The sequence below is a fragment of the Lichenostomus cassidix genome, chromosome 2 (assembly GCF_008360975.1).
Source record: "Lichenostomus cassidix isolate B80296 chromosome 2, HeHo_3.0, whole genome shotgun sequence".
NCBI lineage: Eukaryota > Metazoa > Chordata > Aves > Passeriformes > Meliphagidae > Lichenostomus > Lichenostomus cassidix.
The window spans coordinates 47,264,955-47,291,598 of NC_139482.1; the positions used below are offsets into that span (position 1 = coordinate 47,264,955).

At 38.2% G+C, this 26,644-nt stretch overlaps 1 protein-coding gene across 4 annotated transcripts in view; it reads right to left on the reverse strand.

Annotated features, from left to right (window-relative positions):
* ELMO1 (engulfment and cell motility 1) overlaps nucleotides 1–26,644 on the reverse strand; it is a 303,034-nt gene that overhangs the window by 178,696 nt on the left and 97,694 nt on the right. For all 4 annotated transcript variants that reach the window (XM_085051421.1, XM_085051418.1, XM_085051420.1 and 1 more), the window contains 7 exons: nucleotides 24,933–24,968; nucleotides 16,187–16,286; nucleotides 9,869–10,020; nucleotides 8,894–8,972; nucleotides 5,050–5,100; nucleotides 3,495–3,617; nucleotides 2,059–2,190 (listed from right to left, as the gene is read on the reverse strand). In XM_085051421.1, coding sequence (XP_084907547.1) covers nucleotides 2,059–2,190; nucleotides 3,495–3,617; nucleotides 5,050–5,100; nucleotides 8,894–8,972; nucleotides 9,869–10,020; nucleotides 16,187–16,286; nucleotides 24,933–24,968 — 673 coding nt within the window. The remainder of the gene's footprint in view (nucleotides 1–2,058; nucleotides 2,191–3,494; nucleotides 3,618–5,049; nucleotides 5,101–8,893; nucleotides 8,973–9,868; nucleotides 10,021–16,186; nucleotides 16,287–24,932; nucleotides 24,969–26,644) is intronic.

A 26,644-nucleotide genomic window follows, 5' to 3' on the forward strand; every position in this document is an offset into this window, starting at 1 on the left:
CTTACAGATACAACAGCACTGATCCAGCAGTAATTTTTTCCTCACTCATCAATAATGAAAACAACTATCAGAACACAGAAAGCCTCTGCCCAGTTCCCTTGTGGTTTTGGGAGAATTGAGCTCTATGCCACAGAGCTGGGCAGAGCACTCAGACTGCACAGCAAGCTCCAGCTTACACCAAGAGTGTTGAAAACCTCTCTGTCTCTAACTGTGGCTACTGTACAATGTTTAGAGTATATTTGCTGACAGCAATGAATCACAGGAGATATGAAGCATACCATTTTACCGAAGGAGAAAGAAAACTGCATACTAACTAGAGTAAACAGTAAAACAAGATATTGATTGCACTGTACATGTGCACATTCTGTTTCCAGAGGGGGAAAAATACTCATTATTAATTGCTGCACAAATGTGTGCAACAGTTTAGCCAGATCATGCTCTGCTCCCCAGCAGTTTCAGGCAAGATCAGATCTCCAATTCATCTGATTAAGTTAGGGTAGAAGAGATTCTGCATCACATATTCACAGATGAAAGGACTTCAAGCAAAAAAACCACAAGGTCCTATAAGTGAATATCATAGAGCTGTACCTCAGATTTATGTGCTCATCAGTCCATATTATTGCTAACAACCTACAGTGATTTTACAGGGCTGTCATAGATCTGTGAGGCAATATCTGTTCATCCAAGACATCATTAAAAGTTAGAGTCTAATGATGGCATGTCGTGCAAAACTACATGCTTAAACTTCAGGTGGTTATTTCTTCCTGAGAGAATATTAGAGTTGTTTAGGTTTAAGAAAAGACCTCTAAGATCATTGAGTCAAACAGTGCCATGAACACCACTAATGCATATCCCAAAATGCCACAGCTACATGTTTTTTAAACACCTCCAGGGTTCACGAGTCAACCAGTTCCGTGCCACCACCATTGGAACAGTCTTCCTTGGGCAGACTGTTCCAATGCTTCATGACCCTTTCCAATAATAAATTTTATGTAATATCCAATCTAAAACTCTCTTGTCCTCTCACACGTTACTTGGGAGAAGAGACTGACTCCCACATGGCTACAACCTTCCTCCAGGTAGTTCCAGAGAGCAGTGAGGTTTCCCCTGAGCCTCTTTTTCTCCAGGCTTAAGAAACCCAGCTCCCTCAGCTGCTCCTCATCAGACTTGTGCTCCAGACCCTTCACCAGCTCTGCTGCCCTTCTCTGGACACGCTCCAGCACCTCAATGTCTTTCTTACTGAACACAGAATTCGAGGTGTGACCTCACCAGTGCCAAGTACAGAGGGATGATTACTGCCCTCGTCCTGCTAGCCACACTATTGCTGATATAGGCCAGGATGCCATTGGCTTTCTTGGCCACCTGGACACACGCTGACTCACCTTCAGCCAGCTGTTGACCAACACTCCCAGGTTCTTTTCCTGTGAGAAGCTTTCCAGATACACTTCCCCAAGCCTCGAGCATTGCATAGCGTTGCAGGACCTAGCACTTTGCCTTATTTAACCTCATACTGTTGGCCTCAATTATCTTCCACACATTCCAGGAATCTCCTAGACTGTTTTCTCTCTGCTGTATCATATTTCCAGTTGACATCTGGTAAGTTCAAAGTGCCCTGTGAGAACAAGGGTTAGAGATCTTGACACTTCTCCCAGATGCTTATGGAATATTTTGCATCCTTCCTCATCCTGCTTGGGTGTCCTATAACAGACTCCAACCACAACATCTGCCTCAATGAACTTCCTCCTGGTCCTTACCTATTACACTCAATCACCATCCCTAAGCTCTGGGCAGTCAAAACACTCCTTAACATACAGGGCTACTCTTCTGCTTCTCCTTCCTTGCCTATCCCTTGTAAAGAGTTTATAGCATTCACTGCAGCATCATGGCTTCTGCTATAGCTGTAACTTAGAGTTAGCAGGATTTCTGGGGAAGGGGAGGAAAGTTGTTCCCTGTTAGGAAATAGACAGAAGACCAAGTAAGAGAAGTGACTGATGAAAAGATGTACTATAATGGATGTATTCATCCACTTTCAGTGGACCATCACACAAAAATACTCACAATAAATCCAAGTTTTTTGTAGTCTCGAGTGTACATAGATTTGCGTTTCTCCATACTGCCACTGCTGTTGTTAGGTTCAGATTCAGCATCAAATGCAATTCTTCGGAGTTCAAATATGATATCCCGCTGAGCCTGTGTTAAAATAATGTTTAAAAAAATAGTTAAATAACTTATCTCTTACTTTAATAAACAATACCACAAAAGGTGTTTCAAAACACAGTATTCCCCCCTGCTGTCCAAACTTTTTGTTTCTAAATTCCCTACTTCATATTTGGAGAGACAATCAGCAAAAATGACCTCGAGGTTCCCACTTTCAGAAGTTCTCACATTTATGAGATTCACATGTAGCTGCTTAAGTGTTGCCTTCCAGAAGCAGGACCCATGTTAGTAAGGCTTCTGACTACACAGCAGAAGCCAAAAGATCACACACATTTCAAATTAAGCTGGAAATCAAGCTGGTACTTAAGCACCTTGCTGGATGAAACCAAAATGACTCAGCACTCTGCATTCATTTTGGTAACTGCCCGTTTTTTGCTGTTGCAGAAATAGGAAAGAGAGGAATTACTGCAGCTGGAAATGTCTCTAGACAGTGATAAGCACCTTACCATCAATACTAACAACACTGTGTTAGTCACTCTCTATGGAGATATGCACTAATTGACTGCATGTACATTCCCAAGAGTCAGACTTTCCCATCTCAGACTCAGGAAGGATAAAATCCTATAGCATGATGTTACTAATGTTTACAACTATCTTGCTCTCCCACCTTCTCTTCCCCAAAGTATCAGCGAGTCTTAACTTCTTCTTAAAACTGAAATCAAGTTCCTCCTTGTACAGGGCCTAAAAAAGGCCACAAAAATAGAGAAACAAAGCACATAATCCCTATGGCTCACTGACCCTATATTAAACTTTCTTGAATCTCTTAGGGGTGTGTCTCTTTTTGCAGAATGAACAGTATTAAAGCTGATCTTCGGACACAGTGAGCAAATGAAGAATTACTTTATAGGTTCCCAGTAACAAAACTAGGGTTTGTTATTACACAGATTCACTTCAACTCTGGCATACCAGATAGTTTTCATGTAAACATTCAATTTAGCTCTACAGAAGTATGTTTAGGAGCCATACACAAGAAACAAGCGCAGGACTGCTGCTCAGAGTTTCTGCTCAGGAGGACAGGAAATTCAGTTCATTAAATGACATGCTATGGAGAACTGCCTGGCCATTTTTTTTACTTTTGCACAAGGAGAGAAATAGCCTTACTTCTTACTTCTTAAGCATCTTCTTACAACCAAAAAACATAACTGCACAGAGAGAGAAAATTAATTACTTATGTAAATGTTCCTAGCAAGTGGTTTTTTTCCTCCATGAAGAGCTTTAGGTACACCAATGAGGACTTGTCATCTTCCTGCTAAGACCAGATCCTGCCAGATGCTTACCTGATCTTGTGGATCCATTTTTGTCATCATTCTATCTTCCAGAAGATTAAAGGTAAGTACTTGCAAAACATATAGTTGGTGTGCCATTTCATTATTGATGGCCCTCTGTGCCCTGATAACATGCTGCAAAGAAAGAGAGACAGACTTTGGTGAATCAGAAAATTACAGTGGGTGCAGTCAGGTGTTTCCATTTTATAAGTATGTGCTTGCTATGCAATAGTGTATGTATACTCTGACAATGAAAAAAAACCCAAAACAACCAAAAAGCACCAAACACAAACACACAAAAAAACCCCACAGAAAATCAAACCAGGACTAACACTACTGATTCAAATACTGTATAAGTAAATTTAAGGGACAGGACTTTACATTAGAGAGGGTCTGTGCATACACTGAGAAGTGGCATTAAAAAAAAACCAGTGCTGAGAAGTCACTTCAAAGAAAAATTAATTCCATCCCAAGAGCATTAGAGCTCTGTGGGTTTTTTAAAAGAGATTATACTAAGAAAATATTTAAGAGAGTAGCTGTCTGAGCAGAAAAGTATTCAGGCTGCAAACACAGCCAGAGAATACAGTGATTTAACATCGAACCAGGAGTCAGCATCAAACCACAATCCTGCCTCTACTAGACAACTCCACTCTGTATGAGGAAGACTGCTTAGAAATACATTAGTATACGATGCCCTATACATGCAGAAATATCCCTTTCAGAAAGTAAACACAAAACTGATGGACAATTTAAAAATCCCTGGTGTGCCAAAAACACCAAGTCATTTTATATGGGAAACAGACCCAGGCCTCTAAACACAGCAAATACATAAGAAAAGAGTCATCAAGCAGGAGAGGGATGCATCAACTGATGTTGTGCTGCTCCAGGGACTAAAAGATTTGATCTGCTAAAAGGCACTGGAGCACTTTATGGCAGTAAATAAACACCTGAGAATATTATCCATGTGATTATTCTGAATGTCTTATGAACTCAGGGAGTGCAAAGACTTGCCTTCAGAAATAAATTCTGGGTGTTTTGTATGCATCACCAAAATTATGATAGTAAATGAGAAAGCGCAAGGGGTTGTTTGTTGTTTGGTTTGTTTTACACCAATTACAGAGAAAAAGCACTTTCCCTTGCTCCCTTGAAGATGCAATCCAATCTGAGGTCAGAGGCAAAATCCCTGATTTTCCATTTTAGCAGATACAGGTCTTCTATATTATATTAATTAACTATTTCATTAGCTTTCCTACATGCTTCTTTTGTGCAAGTCATGACAAATGGTGTCAATCAAGACAGAATAATCAACAGAACCAAAAAACATGGAGGTATTCAATATTATATTTTCATGAAGAAACCACAATTTATTTGATTGGGAAAATAGCCCTTCAGAAAAGCAGTTTTGAACCCATTCAACTACCATTCAAACTTTATCTTCTATTTTACAAGGCTCCAAAACATATCAAAATACAAAGGCAATATATTAAGATAAAACCTATGAACTCCAAAAATGGAGTGACCTTTTCTTTCTTCTATTCAACAGTAACTTTGAAAACCATATACTTACAGTTAAGATGATGGAACGAAGCTGCTTTTGTGCCAAAATGTTTGCCATTTCCTGATTTAGTAAAAAAAAAAGAAAAATAAAGAAAAGGAGAAAAAAATTTAAAAAATAGCCAGAAGCAGGTATTTTAGTGTCATTCCTAGAGAAATACACTGACTTAGAAGGTCTTACATTTCTGCACTGTTACTTATAAATGAAAGGATGCAGCATATCAGCAATATGACTGTATGAATTATTTGGGGGATCACAAAGTCAGATTACTCGGTTATGAGAAGAGAGACAAAGAAAGCTAAAAATAAGTCACAAATGGAGGGCTTTAGTGATCCAAAATCAGCAGTGAAAGACTTCAGAAGAGACCTCTGTGGGTTCAAGAGAGTATTTAGACATTTGTTCAAGCACAACCTTCCCCCCCCAAACAATACAGAAGGAACCATGCATCAGAAGCCAGCCAGGACTTTAGAACAAGGTGTCAAATAAAATGCTTATTTACTTTAATATTTCAGCTGTTTTAAAGTCAAGTGCTCTAACTTTCATTCAATAAATCAGCCTACAACACAGTACTGTTTTATTATAATAAATTATAATTCTCCCCAGGAGTTTAGTAGCAATGTTGCTATTGGTCCACTCTTTTGCTTTAAATTAATTTGTCTTTGTAGACCTGTCTGAAATCAGTGTTGAGGTGAATAAGCTTTTACTTTAATGCTTAAGCATGTTAATGCTCCATGCTGCAAACTGTCCATGCTGCAAACTGTCCATGCTGCAAACTGTCCATGCTGCAAACTGTCCTGCAATGCACAGGGGAGAATATTTTACACTTATCAAGCATAAGAGTCTAATCTTAACCATAAACACAAGAGCACATTCCATTTTTAAGTTCCATGAGCTTTTCCATCAATACAGAAAAAAGCTCACGTGTGTGTGTATGAGGAAATTTGCCTGCTAATGCTGTGCATTTCTGCTGAAATTTGTGAGAGCTTAAGACTAACCTAAAATACATACTAGTTACTTTTATATATTAAAAAAAACTGCTAGAAAACAGAAAAACTGAGACTATTACATTAAAAATACAAATAATTGGATTGCTGAAACACATCTGCAGAAACTGTGTAAATAAAGCAAGTGTTAGGTGAGAACTTGCTAGGATAAGAAAATAATTCTAATTGTGAGATGGGAGGCAGTCAGAGATGTTGAACTGTGTTCTTTGTACCAAATAAAGGATGATGCCACAGAACATGGGAGTGATAAAGAAGGAACAAGGGACCAAAGACAAGAGAAACTCAACTTCAGCATTTAAGCCCTTTCTAAATGCACAGGTTTCAATTGCATGTAATAGCAAAGGACAAAAGGAATGGATGATGAATGGATATAGATGGTTCCATTTCTTCCAGAACGTGCAACTGAGCTGCAGGGGGAGTGCCAGGCACATGATATACTTCAATGTTACTTGGAACAGACTGGCTGGATTTTTGTCCAATTATATACCCACTGCCAAAAGATGAACAGGTACAGAATAGAAAAGAGTGTTTCTGCATTCAATGTGAAAAGAAAAAAAAAACAACAAAATGGAAATTCTGCTATTTACTTTTTTAAGAGGATTATCAAATTGTCACTTCTTTCCTATAGCTATCATTTAAAAAGCTGTTATTGAGATACTGGGGGGTTTTGTCACTGCACTAGAATTGATTGAAGCAACAAGCATTCAAAAAACCAATTATTGCATCAAAATCAGCTTTGTTTCCAAAAAGGTTTCATAGCCATTAGGAGTTAATAAGATGCCTCTTCTAGTACAAGTACCATACTAGCTGATGAAAGCAAGAATTATCTGACCAAATTTGCCACAGCAACATCACTTCAAAAAATGCAGACAAATGCCAAAGAAGTGTTTCAAACATTCATAGTATAATTTCAATGCTCAAACTCTCAGCTCTTTCCCACTAAACTTTTTATTTTCTTTTTTTTTATTAATAACCCAGGTTTCTCTAGATTATTTGGATCTTGACAGGGGCAGAAAAAGCAAAGAAACCATGGAGTCCTCATTAAAAAAGAAAAATCTTGGACTTCTTGGGTTTTTATTACAGAAACAGAGAGAGAGGGGGAAAAAATGAGGGGAAAGAATTCAGACAGCAGTGCCAAATTAAATCCCTTCCTTAATTGCAGTGCAGTCATCCACATCATGCTTGTAAGTCAGCAGCAGAGAGGGTGCCAAAGCTCCTGAAGTCATATGAGTTTTGGTGCAGCTTCTCACTTCTAACCCTATTAGTTAGTGAGTACTGAACATAAAGTTTTGAGTGCCTATCACCAGATAATTGCAGGAGACTGCATCACCTCAGTTCATTGTCTTAGAAAGACAGAGTTCAGCAAGTGCCATCTGCTAATGCTATTTTGAAGGCAATGGACACCTACCTTCTTTATTGTATGGTTTACTAATTAACCACAAGACAGATATAAAGAGAAACTGAACAGATTCTGACTGCATATTCTAGGTTATTAAAGGCTGAGGAAAATTTTCTGCAAGTGTCAGAGCTATTAGCCTTCAAGCCAAACCAGATCATTATCTCCTGATGATCATAAACTCCATGACTAACAATTTTATGCCACAGCAGCAGGTACTACAGGTGAAGTCTGCCTGGCGAACTGCCAGACGCACTAGGTGGCAAGATGCAGTTTTTCTTGCTGGCAATAATATTCTGTCTGTTCTGTCATTCAAGGAACACATGCCCACTGGTTAATATTAGTCTTATCTACATCTGACACTTTTCCTCAACTTCAAATGTGACTAAGGCATAGTTTTCACAGAAATAGAGCAGTAACTATTCGCTAATGTAAAAAGCAAAATATTTGTGTTTCTTACAAGGATCTATTATAGATTTATGCCAAAACTGAAAGAAAAGTATTTACTCTAATTTTTGTTTGTTAGGTGCCTTCTTGCCTTAATTACAGAAGACTTTATTGGAGGAAGAAGGAAAAAAGAGCCAGGTGAGGGGTGGAAGAGCCTTTTTTTTCCTAATTAAACCATGGTTTTTCTTTTCACTCTTTGCAATGTTAAAAATATTTTTTAAGCACAAAAAAAAAACCCCAAAAAACCAAGCAACCCTCCCGAAAACCCTCATTAAGACTTGATGTTTGTTTAAGCAGTATCCAGCATTTAAAAATATAAATAAATCTAAGGAAAGTCCTTGTCAGAACTGATCAGCAGCTCTCAGTGAACTTGTTCTGGACAGTAACAGTATGTCACCACAGGAATTATCATTGCTGTTCCTGGTGGCAGAAATGTTAAATAAATAAATGACTAAATCTGTTTTTACACAGGCTAACAACTTCATAAACATGGAAAAAACTTTGCTATTTCATAACATTTCACATTCCATCCCCGTTTAACATCAAGTAGCAATCTTGAAATATTTCCTGATATCTGGCACTAAAGTTAACTTAAAATAGCACACTATAAAAGTCTATATTGCTTACATGGCAAGATATTTTTGTTTTCAGAAGGAGCACACTTTTTAATAAAAAATCTGAGGGGAAAACATTCTACAAAAAATAGCCTGGTTTTACAAGATGAGCTGGCAAAGAGTTGAGTACAATAAATATAACAGTCAGCCACAGTCAGTATGGTTCATATGAGGTCATAGGGAGCTACAAAAGCATGGAAGAATGTTTAATCCCTCCTAATACTGGTGCAAGATGGAGGTAGCTCTGTTAAAATGAATTACATCCCAGCATGAAACAACAGAACAAGCTTCAGTTTGAATTAACTGCAGGAAAAGTGTGACTGGGACAACTGCAGGTATGAATATGAAACATTTTTAGCTACAGATGCATGGGTAAACAAAACCCAACAACTTACCTGCCTCTTGTCATCTGGTGCTTTAAGGAAGAGTGCATTTATTACAGCAATGGTATACGTCTGGATTTCTTGGTCTGTCCTGTTTGGAACAATGTTGTAAACATGAGAGGAAAACATAAACTCACATGAGCTGTAGAAACTGATCTTCTAGCTGCATTCCTGCAGGTAGAAGTGGACCAGCTGTTTTCACTTCGTGCTAACCATGTAAGTTAAGTAGCCAAGGCTGGTCATGACAACCAGGGCTGTCTATATTACTGAGAGAGAGATGATGTCCCAAAGGGAGATTCAGTATTCAAAAAAGGTAGAATGAACTGCCCCTTGAACTGCCATTGACCCTCCACTGAGGGTCTGATGATCAATTTCTGGCAGATGAACAACTTGAGACAGGAAGAGGAATCTTCCCTAAAGGTTTCTGGAGATGAACCAGCCGGTATTAAAGCTTTTCAGGTGCATTGCAAATGTCCCAGGTAGGAGACAAGATAGCTGTTCACAGTACATTACTCTGTGCTACAAGAGGCAGTTTCCATCCATTTAAGCACTTTACATTACTATTTAAGAAAAAGCCCTTCCCTTTTCAAGTATACATTCAGCAAAAGTTGAGCGATTTTTTGTCTTACGCACTTCCCAGAGTCTGCCAAGCAAACCAACCCCAACTATATGCTAATGGCATTAAGCATTTCATTACTACAGGGGGCTTTCCTCTTCATTCCCCACTTCCAACTATACAGGTAGTTTATAGAAAAAGAAAACAAAAAACAACCCCAAAACAAAACAAAACAAAACCAAACCAAGAAACCTCTAATGACCAGTCAATTCCAGAAAGATTGTTAGCAGTTATCCAGTCACTTGTAGTGGATGCAGGAATCATTAAGGAGGTTGCTTGTCTTTACACCACTGTTTTTTTTTTCCAAATGTTGTACTATTTTCAGAAGAAAAAAAAATCCACCACATCAAGTTGTAGTCAAAAACACTCACCCCTGCAGATGTGGGATTAGCTGCCCAATTGTGATCTCTTGTGCTACTTTCTGGTAGAGGTCGTGGCTATTGAGCACCATTGATTCCAGGATTGCCAGTGACCGTTGCAAGATAGAGATGTCCGAGGCAAATTTGTTCACGTAGCTTGCTATCTACAAATACAATCATTCAGAGAATTTGCATCTTGTCATGAAAAAAGGGAAAAGTAAGAAAGAAAACTGTGGATGTGGCTCAGAAAGGCATTAGAAAAAAAGGTAGTCTTGTCCACATACAAGTTATCAGGGAATACCTGATCTATATATAATATCAGGAAAATCAACCAGGCACTGCATATACCATCAAAAGACACGGTGGCACAGGTTTTTCAGTTGGCACAAGTCACCAGAGGTTTATATCAATATTCATATGACTGAAATGCATGCTTCATCATTACATAATGAACATGATAAATCAACATTTAAAAATTGAACAATCATATTTTTTGCGTGGAAAACTTTGAAAAGAGCAAGGAAACTACTTCTCATTCTCTCCAGCAGAAATTTGTGCAGCCAGTTTTCTCCAACAAATATCTAGGCTTAAGGCAAATGTTTCAAAAGAGAAACTTAGAATCTATCTTTCTGGCAAAATACATTCTAGAAAAACATGCCTTTTTTGCTGCTTGCTGTTACCAATAATGATGAAAGCTCTTTCCAGGTTACCAATTAAAACACCTTTGATGATCAGGACAACCGGTTCCATAACTGTGTCTAGAGTCCAGCTTTGCATTAATAACCTTCACTTTTACTGCAAGCTGCCACAAGCAAATGGCACATTAATTAAAACCAAGTTTACCTCTGCTATTTTGCAGCGTGACAATGACAAGCTGCACAGTCATCTGCAGAGTCAACTCAGCTGTGCAGCGAGATGTGGCAAAATGTGTTCTCCTGCATGCTGCCTGGCCCTCGTACCCAGCTTCCTGGGAAGAAACCTACCTTCTGCTAATGCAGAAAGCAAGAACTGCATGGATTTTCTTCAAATGCACCAATACCAGCACAGTCAAAATGAAAGGCACCCGAGAAAGCACAGACAGAAGAGCTGTGTGACCACAGTTACTTGCTCTTTGCAGCCAAGTAACAGCCAACAGTGGCTCTAACTCAAGTTTGATATGTTCCTTCCAGAAATCTTTAAGTCCACATGCCTCTTCATACACTCTTCAGCTGCAAGTCCCTAATGAGGTTATACTATTTTCAATCCTGGACACTTGCTTAGACCTAAGCATTGTTTTCCTTTAGAAGGAAGAAAGGCAGGCCCTATGCTTGGAAAAGCTGTCCAGATGATGTTGACACATGGACAACAGTACTGTTTTGCACTTGTGACATTTTAAGTAGTACTAAAGGAGCAAAACACCCAACTTTGGCTGGAGACAAGAAGGAAAGACAGACAGATTTTTCCTTTCCTAATCTATTACAGCACTGCTGTTTGCTCTGCTACTTGGTTGGCATTACCACAACAGGAACATCCCACACTGAATGAAACTCAATTCAGAGAATATACATTAACTTTATTTTCTGTAAAGAACCAAGCCATGAATGCATATAAAACAGGAGGACAGAAGCAACTCAATTAGCCTTTTTCTATTCTGGACTTCCAGAACAGAAAAAGTATCTGCTCCCTGCAAGTCCTGAGCCGAAATAATATTTACAATAGTATAGGAAGCATAATGTGCTGTTTAGAGCAACAAGCTGCATCTCAGGAGCACTGTACTACCCCACCTCTCTTAATGGTATTCCAGATATGTTTTGATACATTGGAGCCAGAGCTGCCAGGTCTCCACAGGGCCCATGATAGGGACAGCATATGCACAGAGCAACTCTGCACTGCTCACACACTAAATCCAGTGCCCCTGGGATGCCTCAGTTTTCAGGCATCTGTGGATCGACTATGCAGCAGGAAAACAATATGTCCAGACTGTGTCCCAAATTGTCAGATTTCTGTCACCTCTTTAGGAGCCCTGACCTCTATGAATTATTCTTGGTGTAGCAGCTCCTTCAAGTGGCAGTTAATGCTTCACTGGGATGTAACATATTAATATCAGGGACCTGCGGAAATGTAACAGTATAGATAACTGCAGCTTCAATCTAGGAAGGGCTGCCTTAACCTTATTGATTCTCCTGACCTTGGACCATAACATCTTTTAATCATAAACACAAACACAAGGAATAAAGCTGTCCTGTGCGTTTAAAAAGACATATCACACTGAACATAGATGCAGAACATCTGCTGTGTAACATGCAAGTCAAGCTATGTGTATTCATAACCACCTTGATGAAGCATAAAGTCTGGCCAGAAATAATAGACTTGTCTACCTTGAAAAATAAGTCATGCAAATTCCAGAGAGAGCAAAATTTCATTAAAAAGAAATTCTATTCCCACACTTATAGTTCTGGATGTGGGGGGAAAAGAAAAAAAAAAAAGTCCTTCTTGAGAAGAGACAGAAATCAATAGGAATTGAAATTCGTGTTATTTGCTTTTTTTATGCTTATTAAGAACCACACACAAAGAGGGCTTTCTACACCCAGAAATAATCCTGCTTTCATTTATCAAAAATTCTGACAATTAAAATAATGCAATCTCAGTGAAATACTACATCTTTTCCAAAAGGAAGCAACTTGATTGCTTTGCACTTCCACATGAAAACCTGTCACATGGGTGTGTCTCATTAAGGATAAAAAATTTCTTCAGAAAAATACCTGTAAACTTAAAATCTTTATAGTCCTATTGGGACATATATAACCACATACAAAAGAAGAGTCTGGGTGCTTAACTTCCTATCAATTTCAAGGGAAATTAGGAATCAGATCATGAATTTACACATTCAGCTCCAATGCTCTTTTGAAATAGGAGCTAAACATGTAAACCGAGGCTAGATGGAAAACCTGTAGCAAATTAACTATATCATCTGAGTTCTCTCCCTGGTTCAGCATAACTTAAGGCACAAGAGAGAATTCAAAACTTAAAAAAACCAACAAAATAATTTGTTATTATATAGTAATAATAACAATTATTTTAAAAAACTGCACCAGAAAAAAAAAAAAACCCAAAACATGTAGGGAAAGAACAGTGGAAAAAACAGATCTGATTTTCATTATGTATGTTCATTAGTTATTTACCTGCCCTATTCTGTTGTCAGAAATTTAAAGAAAAGTCTGTCCAAGTCATGTTCTCTGTTAAGTTTTAATGCATAGCAAAATTTTAAAGGGTGCATATAATTTTAAAGTAAGAAACTACAGCTGCACTTGACTTCAGAAAACGAAAAACCTGACAGTCATGACACACAGAAATACTTTCCTGGCTGCCACCCTGCTTTCCTGCACAATACATTTTAGAAAGTAGAGTAAAAAATTTGTCAACATTAAGGCTCTGCATCCCACACTTATGAAACAGCAATTATATAAATAATTTTAAAAGTTTTTTTTCTCAACCAATACTAAAAATTATTTTTCCTCTTGTAGGAACTAAATATGGAAGTACAAAATTTGTGTAGTGCATTTTTGTCATGTTTTAGGAATGGTATTTCCCAGTTTAGTGTTCCCACTGAAACACCCCAAATTATGTGTCACTTGCTCACTCCCCCCTACTCCATATGGTGGGTTGGAGAGGAGAATTAGAGGCACTAAAGGTAATCATCATGGGTTGAGATAAGAACAATTTACTGGAAAATAAGAAAAATAACACTAGCAGCAACAATAACAATAGCAGAGGGTACAAGAGAGGTGAACAATTCACATGTGAATGGTCACCACGTGGAAACCAGGAATACACAAACCACTGCCACGCTACCCTGACGCAGAAGGGAAATGTCCCCAGATATGATGTGAGGTAGCATGGAATAACCTCTGGGTCCTAGCCATGCCCACCCTGGATATTGCAAAAATTAATCCTGTCCTGGACAGAACCAGGACAATTTTGATAAACAATCATTACAACTTTTTCTAAGAAATTGGAATCCAAGTCCTTTAGGCAACTATGGTATCTGGATATTAACTTTATATTGTCATAAGCAAGAAAAAGGTCTTGAGAGGATTTTGCATATCACAAGGAAATTTTTTAAAAGATGCTATTTTCCCTGAAAATAAGGAACAAAGTTCTCCTTGAAAGCATCAATCTTACTTGCAGCAGTTGGAATAGCAGTCTTTATGTACCCAAAGGATGGCAGAGAGTCTGCATCTAACACCAAGCAGTTATTCATTAGAAGCAGTCAGGGTTCCCCTTGAGGTCTCCTCCAGCTTCTACATTTTTAAGTTAAAAAACTACTCAAGAGAAATGTTCAGACTAATTCAACCCCATTGCAGTTTAGCTTTCATTTAACATGAAAGACATTTTCAAAAGGCAGAAACACTTAATTGCAAGTTCCCCCTCAGCAGAAACTTATCAGCTCCCTTATCCATCCTGTGAGCCACTTGAACGAGCCCATCAAGAATCTCAAGAGTCCTGTCAAAAGCCAAGGTCAGAAAAGCAAGTGAGGATGAAGTTGTAGATTGCTGCCACAGAGATGAGACATATTGCAAAGGTGCTCTGTTAGGTTTGCCCTTTGTCCACACTGCACCACTGAGGGCTCTGCCTTTCTGGCTCCCAGCTGCATGCAGGTCAGGACACTGCTGTGCCTCTTTCCTCAGTCTCTGTCCTCCTCTGTCATTCTGTTTCTCTTCTAGCTGTCCTATTATTCTCCTTGGTCCCTTTCTTGCCAGACAGTTTCACTTTTGGTTTTACTTGCCAGTTTTGGTTTTATAAGTTCTTTGTGAGAATGCATTTGTTTGTCTCTTTTGGTTTTGGGGTTTTTTTTTGTTTGTTGGTTTTTGGTTGTTTTTTTTTTTAATTGAGTCATTATCCAGGGAAACCTATGGAAGTGCCAGACAGAAGAGATGAGCCATTAACAGGAGGAGCACACAGCTTTCTTCTGATGTTACAATACAATCCACGGGGCAAAACATGTTGATAAAATTGGACAAAGACATTCATTCTGAGCAACTAAAAAAGAAGATGCTTTAAACTAACTTTAACAAGTTTCTTCATAGGCTCCATAGTAGGCTCCCCTAGCAAGTAAGGCATTCTTGACTTGACTTTGCATCTCTTGAAGCCAGTTAAAAACAATTGTAGAATTCTCTTTGCCACGAAAAGATAACAATAATGGCCATAATAACTTATATAGACTTATATAGACTGCAAGGTTGGAAAAAAACTCAAAAACCAGACCAAAAACCAGAGCAGTTACACTGTTTTTTTACTTCTTATTAAAAATTTATCCAGCATTTTTAATGACCAAAACTGAAGCTTGGTATCTAACGCTTTTTTCTCACAGTTGATTATTCTTTCACTTTTGGAAACAAAAGTAAATTTCTACTTTCCTTCAATGGTAGCAGTTTTCTAACTAAATTTAAATTCCTTGCTCTGACACACGCTACTAAAATGAAGGTATCTTTGCCACAGGTTATAGTCATTCTATTATTGCTTCTGATATTATTTTAGTGAAGTGACCTATACCTTTTGAACCTGTACAAATACACTTTAACTTATGGTAAATTCAATCTGGTTTGAAAATTCTTTGTAAAGAAGAATGATGTGGTTTTGGGGTTTTTCTTCCCCAGTAAATGAAAACTGTTAAATCAGTAAAAAAACCATTTTATCTGAAAGTTGTTAAATCTCTGTAACTAAAGAGTACTACCCCATTTCTGTTGCTTTGTGCACCTCCTTCACGTAAGAAAAGAAGGATATGTTGCAAATCCTGGAAAGGTCTGTTTCAAAGCCACATACCTCAACTGCAAGATTCAGGAGGGCAAAGATTAACTCAGGGGTCTTGATTAACTCAGTAGATAGCATCCTAATTTCAGAATGTAAACTAAATAATTTCTCTTCTTCCAATACATCAGAGGAAATGTTTCAGTGCTGGGTTTTTTTCCTAGAAATATGTCATTACTCATTTTAGTTTACATTAAGTCAAAATACTAATTTTTGCTTTAACTGTATTTTATCTGCATAATATAATTGAGGTCACAATATAATTGAGCAAATAATTTCTCATGTAACAAGCATAATACTGTGTTGATCCCAATTCACTCCAATTGATTTCCACTGAAGATGAGCCAGATTCTGCAGCTACAAACATTTATAGTTTGAAAGACCTCTTTAATCCCATTTTCATGTACATTTTTTGACCAACGACCTAAATAATGTACCTGAGGGAAAAGAAAGGGAAAAAAAAAAAAAAAACCAAACCCAAATCACAACTCACCTCAAATATTTAAACTGATATAGAACAGAGAGCATTGATTACAAATTTACCTTTTTAATGAATGCCACAGAGAATGTATCCCACGATACAATCCCATGATCCATCAGCTCAACAAATGCAGTCAGTGTAAAGGACAACATATCTCCAAAGCTGCAAGAGACAGGAGTCATGACAACATTTACCAGTAATGCAGCAGGGCAATGACCGAGGGAATAAAGCAGCAGGAAGCTTTCAGAAAGGCAGGAAAATGAAGCCAATTATGGACTAAGAGGTAGCAGAAGAGCAAGAGAGGCTGTGCTATAGATAGTCTCTAAAACAATTTAGCATGGATAACAAGAATAGTCAACTGGAAGAAAGCAGTTGTAAGAGAAGTAATCCCCAGGAGAACACTGCATGCAATGCTTAAAAAAAATCAGTCCATCCAGATTAATGTTCTCTCATAAATTCAGAGATTTACATCAAACAGAAGAAAGAAGTGAACTTTTTCCTCAGCACTTATGAAATCTTTCTAATTGAAGGCCACATAGAGGTGTCATATTTTGGTACCTATGCATCAAGCAAATTGGTGGGAAGTTAGAGCATTGTTTATTCCTTCTCTTACAAGGATGCAAATATATTTTTTAAAAATGAACCTGAAGAGATTATATATCTTGAGCAGCAACTTTCTAACAGTTAATGCCTTCAGTTCTTTCTTGAAACCTGAAGATGCATCTCCTTTTCTTTATCTATGAGCAACCAAATTGGAAAGTGTGCAGCTCAACTTGTTTAGGTTTTCCAGGCCACTCCTCCACCTGTAAATTTGAAATTCAACACATCTTTGCATGAACTCCAGTAAATTCAAAATGGGTTTAAACTCATTATGGATAATGTGACTAGATGCACAGAAATTTTTAATGTTAAACCCAGGCTTTTAGAGATTAGCTTCATTTCTATACACAGTCAGGGCACTAAACAGGCAGCAGCCACAATGAATTCAGTGAAGTCCTTCCATGAGGTAACTACTCAATACAAACATCAGCGCAGATATCCTGAAAGGAAGCGGCATATTACCTTTCAGGGCATGTCAAGCTGCCTGCAAGGTACTCTACTAGTAAGCCATTAACAAGTAAAATTGTACAATCAGACAGCATGGATAGCCCCAGAGATTTTAATACAACAGTGTCGCTGTTGAGCAGCTAGCAGAGTAATGAAGGCACCAGTTCTCAGTGGCAAGAAGGAATGACCTTTACTGTTTTGATTTCATCACATTTATAGAGTTCTCAAAAGTCACCCAGATTGGTCAGTCAGAAGCCTTCCCCCAGGCCTGATTGGCCAGGCCTGCACTGTCCAAGTTCTGGGACACTGTTCCAATAACATCCAAACTTTATCTTTATTTATAAAACACAAGAAGAATTCTCGTGGGAAAAACCTGTGCTAGCCACACAACAGCTTACCTAATAAAAAGACAGAATAAAAAAACCCCTCTGTCAGATTGGAACTGCAAAGCTCAGGATATTGAAAACCTGTGTCCAACAGTACAACCATAGTTAATTAATGCAACTGATGTTCCTTAATCTGTGGTTTATCCTACTACCCTGCATGAACCTCACACAAATGAGTGAACATCCACTCAGATGGAAGACATTTACATCAGTACAGAGGAAAAAGGCAGAAAAATCAGCTTCAACTAGTACCTGGATTTGGTTTAATCAGCCATTTAGGGATTTCTGATGGTTAGACGCAGAATTTAGCAGCCTCTTCATTAAAGAAATGAGCTCTTGCCACAACTCTTGAGATTCCCTCCACCAAAACATCCTCTTACCATTCTTGACATTTTGTGAGTAAAACCCAAAAAATACCAAACCGCCTTTGCCTTCAGTAAAGAAGGGTGCGCACAATGGCTTTGATTACTTATGACAAAATTAATAACCTACACCAAAGATCAAACAAGAAAAACAGTGTCTCCAAAAAAACCACTGTAATTCCCCAAGGAATATTTTCTTCTGCAAGAAATTATCTGGAAGTTCTGGAGTTTATTTTGGGGGATAGGGGATGCTTTTTTTGCCCTTTTTTTTTTTGTAGTTGTTTGTTTGGTTGCTTTTTTTTTTAATATTGCAAATAATTTAAGAACTACATTAGATTTAAAATGCCATCATTAGCATTCCAAGTAACCAAGGTATTCATATCAAGATGACAATAAGACTCTGAAGGAAATTTAATCATCTCTGATCCTGTCATGTTCCCTAATTAATTCATTTTGCATATTATAGCTATTTATGAACCCACAAATAAAAGCGACCCTAACGAAGGCTTTCTTCTAAAAGCTTGCTCCAAATCCTAATGCATCTTCATGTCAAAATACTTCTGCAAATACAAGGAATACTGATATTATACGTATTAATATAGTTATTATTAATTAAAACTCAATTAGAATAAAATATTTTTAATTAAAAAGATAGGCCATATAAGTTGAAAAGCAGATGAAAATCTCTCCTACCATTAAACTAAGCACATAATCTAGCAGAGATAATTTTTCTCATATATTTTTTTTTAATTTAGTGAATTAACCTGTATTTAGTATGTGAATCCTCTTCTATAAACTAATTGTACATTAAAACTAATCCCCATCAATAATAGGTATAGTTTAGAGAGCTTACTTAAACTACATTAAACTTGTGTATGTATATTCATCTTCAGAAGAGCAGTGACTGGAATATAAAGGAATTAAACTAACCTGGATTCACCAGTCTCTTTTAGTCTTCTCATCAAAACTATTGATCAATCCTACCTGATTAATTCATGCTCCTCCACAGCTCTGGGGAGAAAACTGGGTTAATGGAGCTGACAATACTGGTTTTAATGTATAAACCTGGTTGTAGTAGATCTGACAGTGAAACAACAATTTGGGATCCAAAAGGTGAAAGTACTTTTCAACTTAAAATGACCAGAATACCTCATCAGATGTCACTCCAGTGACTCTGCTTCAAATAATTAATGAGTGAAGAGGTGCAACACTGGGAATAATCAAGCAGCAAGAAATACTTCACTACTCTATTATTATGCAGCACCACACATACATAGTATGCACTTCTAAAATATATAGCTGTGCACATGCACCTGCCCACACACGTACACACCGCGTGGCATTGCAAAAGTCAAAAGCCAGGCTTAAGGGATAAGCATTAGGAGTAGCATAGCTAAAGATGAAAGCAATCTCCAGGGTAACTAGGCCAAGATAAGGATTAAAGCATCTGCAGGGGGAGCAGAAGAGTGTTGATTCATTGTTAAGTGGTTAAACACAAGCAGATAGGTAGAAATAGACTTTCAAGTAATTCGTTTCCAAACACACACACACACACACACACACACACAGAGGTGCACTCACGCTATCAAGAGCAGCAGACAGAAGAGAGGCTAGAAATTTCAAGGGAATCAAAACTGGTTCATAAAAATAGCAATCTTAAAAAAAAAACATGGTAGGAGCTGTTTAACTCAAGGTCTCTGTAAGTGTTTTAATCATACAAAAAGACTGAAAAATAACGGGGCCTTCGTAAAGTCTCTTTAGGCTAATCCATAGCACATGGCACACCAGTTCTGTAACTATCAAAGCCTGGCTGCTCTGGCAAAATGACTTAATAATTTGAAGATAATTCCTGATGAAGGTGCTTTTTAATGCAGCAAGAAGAGAAAAATGATCAGAAAGATATACCATGTAATTGCAATTTCATATCTCATTAACACTGACATCTTAATGACCTTTGCTCTCAGACAAAATACTTCTACAAGCCCTCCTCAATGCTGTTCTGGCTTTGGCTCTTGGATGCCTTACATTGGGACAACTGATGAAGCTTCACCATTCTTTGCCGACTCCCCTCTTCTAACCACCTTTGTGAGGTCATGAAGCATCTCCTCATCCACTGCAGCTCTTGGCAAAAGCCTATTAAGCAGCAGAAAGGTGAGGCTTGCAATGCCCTCAGCTGTCCCAGCATGAGTTATTCTAGTGGATGTCCATGCTCTAATAAAGCCTGTGGCTCCTCAACCTCTCTGACAAACCTGATGGAAGATTAAGGCAACAGTTGCATGTGACATCTCTAGGCTTTAGGGGGAATATCAGGTCAAAGCCTGTTAATTTACATGCCTAAGAATTCTCTGTATTCTTACCTTAAGAGACTGTGAAGAAAAAAAGAAAAAAAAATAAAACCATTCCACACATTTTGATACTAGTTTTTCTTTCCTAAAAATAAAAACGACAGAAATGTGCATGTGACCCTGATTACCATACCTGTCTCTCACATGCCTTCCTAGTATCATTGCTACAGGCTAAACCATCTTTTTATCCTGTGTGCTTATTTTAAAAGATGCCTAGAGCAACCTGGATTATTCTTCAAAAGAAATTAATGGCTGTTTAGCGTCTAAATCCCCTATATGTTTTTAAAAAAGAAATTTAAAAATCTCAATCCATGTTTTGCACACATATCAAAATGAACATTTTATTATTGTTATGAAGGGAAAAACACTTGGCTGCTCAAACAATTATGTAAATCAAGATAATTAGGCTCAACTGTCATCAGGTAACCAACAAAGGAATACAAGCTTTTACCCAGCTAGATGTAGTGTCTCACGTTCTATATGAAAAAAAACTTTTGCATATTAGAATCTGGAAATTAATTGTTGCTTGTCTGTCACAACCAGCATACAGCCACCAGCCCGTTAGGACTGGAAGGCAAAGAATGTACATCTGTACACAAACCACTTTTCATGGGCAAAACAGACCCAAAGCTGAGCTCTAATTGTGCAATAGAAAGCAGCAAAGAAACAGTGTTATTTGGGGGGGAGGTAACAGGAGAGTAGCAGCCTATACTAAATGTGGGAGTGGTTAACTTATCTGTGCTCACAGCCTAATACTGGGCAGCTGAAAGGCCTGACATCACTGAGGCCAACATCAAAGAGTAAGAAGAGCTTTTTAAATTGGAGCTGTCAAGGATAAATGGCCATGAATAAATTTAAACAGGGGAACAGAATCTATCTAATCATCAGAGGACAAGAGCTCTGGAAAAGCCATGGGGGCAAGAATCTAACTAAGTCCAAAAAGAAGACTGATGATGTAGCAGGATGCTTTGCCAGCACGGTGAGAACAAGTACCTTTTATATTGCTGTGGCTCCTCTTCACTGCTTCTACACTGCCTTGTTTCTTCAAGCAACCTTTCCAAGGGTAAAGCTAAGCCACTGTCAAACCAAAGTAGGAGCAACTCACACCTACTTGGTAGTTAGTACAGATGAAAATTATAGAACAATCTGTGTAGTAACTGCCCCTATTTTTCTAGATGATTACAGAAAAAGCACTTAATGCAACACAGCAATTGACACAGATTTTTTCTTTTTCATCCTGCTAAGAACTACTGAAAAATTTCTTTGTGGTACAGTTCCACTGTTCATTAAAAGACCCCTTTTTTAATAAACCAATTACTAATTTAAAGCCACTTGCATTCCAAGAATGTGAAATACCTTTGTAACCCTAGTATCAGGGTTTCGCTATGCTAGGAAATTAATTCTAATTAAAGGAAACAAGGTGTGAAATTTAAACATAACTGCAAATATTCTTGAATAAATCCAGGTGTAGATACTCTTACTATGGAGTATGACTAAATCCACTTAAAGGTACATTAAGCATAGGAAACTAGCCCAGAGAAACTATTACACAATGAAGATGTGATTAGAATTACCTCTTTTTTTTCTTATTCCCCATCTTTTAAATTCCTAGTTTTGTTTTATTTGGTGGTAATTTCCTTAAATGGACCACTACACAGGAGAAATATCACTCTCCAATCAGCTTGGTTTGACTAAAATTTAGCACTGCAATGCTAAACTCAATTAATAAAGCTGTTTCATGGGATTATTTTTTTAAATACATCCAGCAGCCAAAACAGGATAAATAAAATTCCAAAACAAAAACCCCTAAAACTGAAAAGACAGAGAAACCCACATTTCAGAAGAACCTCCTTCAGTGCAGAAAGCAATTAAACAATGTCTCTCTATGCAAATGAGGTTTTAATTATGCCAGGCTAGTGCGTGCAAGCTACCAGAGATAAAATGAAATATTGTCACTTTATTATGTCATCCTGTACATCCAGAGTAACTTGGTTTTTTTTTTAATTAGCATTTGTGGTTTCTTTAAGTATCTTTAGTCAAGAAGATAGCAAGTGGATGCTGAAAAGCGTTATAGTTTAGTTTGTTATATCAAGCTCTGTGGGGCTTTTTTATAGTTCTCATTTCACTGGATCTTTTCCCATTAATACATGGATGAAAAATAGTCAGGATGTTTGATAATTACACTGATAGGGCACTAGTATAAACACTTTACCTTCAAAACATACACATGAGCAAACCAGCTTCCAGAACTACTGGTTTCACATCCTGAACAATGGCTCCAGTATCTTTTTCAGTACAAGTCCCAAATTCAAGAATTTGTGTTATTTAATTGTATCTTCCCACGTACTACTCATGGAAATCAATATATTAAATTAGGTACCCCCCTGCAAACTGAAGTTTCTACTGGCAGATTTAACTTTCAAAGTTACAGTAAACTTTAATGACATTCTCTTCACTACTGTATTTGCTGATGTGATACATCTACGTAGACCAATAAGGATCCTCTTAATAAGGATCTTAATAAGGATCAAGTGGGTAACACCTTGTTCTCATGAGTAAACAAAGATAAATAGTGTTTAAAAAAATTAATTCAGGTCATCAGTCAGATCAGGTCCAAAAAATCAGGGTGCAATGCAACTGTAAGTATTTCAGTACTCTCCGGAGGACAAACTTAATGCATAGAAACCTACAGTATAATAGAATTTGGAAATAGAGAGATGCTGAAGGACTGTAACTATTCTTCCACAAAGAACTATTTTCACAGCAGTGAGGAAAAAAACACCATCTAAAAGGACAGGAGATACTTTGTCTCAGCAGGGGTGATAAGGGAATCACAGAATTGTTATGGTTGGAAGGAACCTCTGGAGATCATCTAGTCCAACCCCCTGCCAAGACAAGGTCATCTAGAGCAGGTAACACAGGAACACATCCAGGTGGTTTTGGAATGTCTCCAGAGAGGGAGACTCCATGACCTCCCTGGGAAGCCTGATCCTGTGCTCTCCTGCCCTCAATGTAAAGAAGTTCTTCCTCCTGTTAAGGTGGAACTCCTGGTGTTTTAGCTTATGGCCATTGCTCCTCATCCTGGGCATGACTGAAAAGAGTCTGGCACCATCATCTTGGCACCCGCCTTTGAGATATTTATATTCATTAATGAGATCCCCTCTCAGTCTTCTCCAGGCTAAACAGGCCCAGCTCCTGCAGTCTCTCCTAGTAAGAGAGATGCTCTGGACCCCTAATTATCTTCGTGGCTTTCCACTGGACCTGTTCCAGGAGCTCCATGCCTCTCTGGTGCTAAGGAGCCCAGAACTGGACACAGCACTCCAGATGTGGCCTCACTAGAGCTGAGCCTAGGGGCAAGATCACCTCCCTTGACCTGCTGGCCACAATCTTCCCAATGCACCCCAGGATACCATTGGCTCTCCTGGCCCCAAGGGCACTGCCAGCTCATGGTCAAGTTGTCACCCACCAAGACCCCCAAGCATTCTCTGCAGGGCTGCTCTCTCCTAGGTCAGCCCCCAACCTGTACTGGTACTTGGGGTTATTCCTGCCCAGGTGCAGGACCATATACTTCACTTTTTTGAACTTCATTATGTTTCTCGCTGCACAATTCTCCAGCCTGTTACAGTCCTGCTGAATGGCAGCACAGCCTCCAGGTAATGCTGCCAAGATAATGCTTCAAGTTAATGGTGCCAAGAATTCCATAAGCCTCATGCCACTTTAACAATTTTCCTCATAATCTAAACTTTTCTATTACAAAACAAGTTACTTAGCATTAGGTTGAGAAAGTGAGCTTAGAGGAAGGATTTTAATTTCCTGACAAATTTATTCTTACTGTATAATTTATTTATTAGGCAATGATTTAAAAATAAGTGTTTCAGAACTTGGTTTACAGTAGATTTGTGAAAGTATGATTTTGCATGGGTTTGGATGGGGAGCTGCAGTTCCTGCATGATAAATCTCATCAAGCTCTCAGAATGACAGACATATGTTTAATTGATTATTATTTTGTTTCCTTGGGTTTTAGCTGTACTTGACATGTCAAATTTGCAAGCCCATCAAGATATTTGAACATCTCTTGGGATTCAAATTTATCAAAGCCTGTACTTAACTCGGAGCAAATGGAAGTACTCTGTTCAAAATCATTAGGGAAATAAGCAGACTTTTGAACTTCCTGATAGGAGGCCCTTTACTATATTTCACTTTTCCTTTATGCAGTTATCTGCAATGACTGAATTACCTGGGACCAACAAATAATAGGAATTCAAACTGGGACAATGACCCTTACTTTTCATCTCACTAACACTGACTATTAAAATTGCCAACTATCAACCACATAAGCCAGTCACATTCAAGAGGGGAATGGGGAAAGGTGGGGAAATTATTTGTTTGTTGAAATCAAAAAAGAAAACAAAACAAAAGCCCTATTTCAGAAATAGTAAGAGCCCCTGCTGAAGTTACAGAAATGAAGCACTCATTCCACAGGCAAAGCAAAAAAGGCTTCATCAGAAATTTTTAACAGGCATCAAAGAGCAGAAAACAGAGAGGATTGAAGACTTGCTGATGAATATGCACAGTTGTATTTACATATAAAGATTAGCGCAAGGGCCTGAACTCAGTCATGCAAAAGAGGAGGTAGTATACAAGGTTATGATCTAATCAAGTTCTTACCAGGGCTTCATTATCTTCTGTAATTTCTGATATCGTCTGCAAAATTAAAACTTGCATGTGAGGAAAAACACTTTAAAACATCTGTACTCTATTTATTGCATACACCCCCCCCCCCATAGTTGAGTCATAAAATTCACATACAGGCATACAGTAAGAGGCAGTAAATTGCAAAAATTTACTGTGAACAGAAACAGTTCAGTAACTAGTAAAGAACACTCCAAATTAATTTCAAATATTTGTTCAGAATAGTTGTGTTAGCTTCTGCTGGGAAAAAAAGCATATCTAGACATTCTAAATTAGTGAAGCATTTTTGTAAAAAGCCTTTGGTACAAAACAATAAAGGTTTACACATTAAGCATCTTCTGTCCTCTTTCAAAGACATTGCAGCCCATTGCCTGGAGAACATTTTTATTTACTTGCAATCCCCATCACTAATGCTGATGTCAGAGTTGTCAGCATTGTTGAAAGTTGTGTAGCTAGGATCAGCATAAACCAAAATCACCGTCTCAGTCCAGGGACAAGTTTTCTGTTGGCTTTAAAGCATGGCAAATAATTTACACTGGTTTTTTTTTTGCCACACAGTTACTTTTACTCAACAACTCTGACACATCTTGCACCAGTTTCATGACACATAAATACAATTCAGCAGTGTTATTTCAACAGAACATGTAGACTTATCCATAGCTCTTTTTGTCCTTAAAATTCACACACCAATGGTCATGCCTAGCCCCAAGGTGCTGAATCAACCCACCTGAGAAAGACAATAATCTGCCTAAGAATGTCACTTATTTACTCAGATTTTAAGAGGCCAAGGTACCACCCAGCCTTCAGTGTGATGCTCTTATCAGTCTAGTACCTTTAAAAACACTTGATTCCTCCTTGCAGCAAGAGGTTTAATATTCCCCAGGAGTGTAATTTAGACATTTTCTATTTTTCCGCCAAGATATAGATGGTTGTGTCTCATTGGTGAACCAGAAGCTATGGCATCATATTAGTATATTTAGGAAACTGAAAACCAGGTATCAAGGGGATGAAGGGGGAGCAAAGAAAAAGTGCATTTAAAAGCCGTAGCCCAGTAATCTCAGTTTGCAAGTCAAAGTCCTGCTAATAATTGGCTTCAGAACTTATTATGCTACTAAACAAGTTGAAGAAAGGGACTACCAATGGTAAAAATGGCACCAAAGATAGATACCTTCTTTGTAAAACACCACTGAAACATAAAAGAAAATAAGGGAGCTAGAAAGAAATTTAAAAATTCCATCTCCTTCTTAACTCTTTCTTTTGTCTCCTAAACTTATTTCACAGGTTTTTTGCAGAGGGTTGGCTGCAGTTCCTCACTGGGCAGACTAGTGTTCAAAAGGAGAACTAAGAGGTCCCTCCTTCCTTTCTGCACCTTCTCCCCAGGTCTTCCCCTTTTTCCTATCCTTCACAGCAAGCTACACAGCAATGTCATTCCCCTCACAAGAGCTCTGGGACTACAAACACTCCAATCACTGCTTCAATTCTCTAATTCTCTCCCAGAATGTGGCTAGAATTTTGGGGGTTTTTTCCCTCTTGGTAAAGCAGTAGTTCCTCCCACTTTTCAAGAGGGACCAGTCTCAAGAAGGGCAGCCTTTTGTCTGGCTTGTGTAACCCTCAGTGGAGAAAACACAGAGCAGTGGTTTGAAGTCCTTCTCTGCCAGCTATGAGCTGCAATATTCATGCCTGAAGAC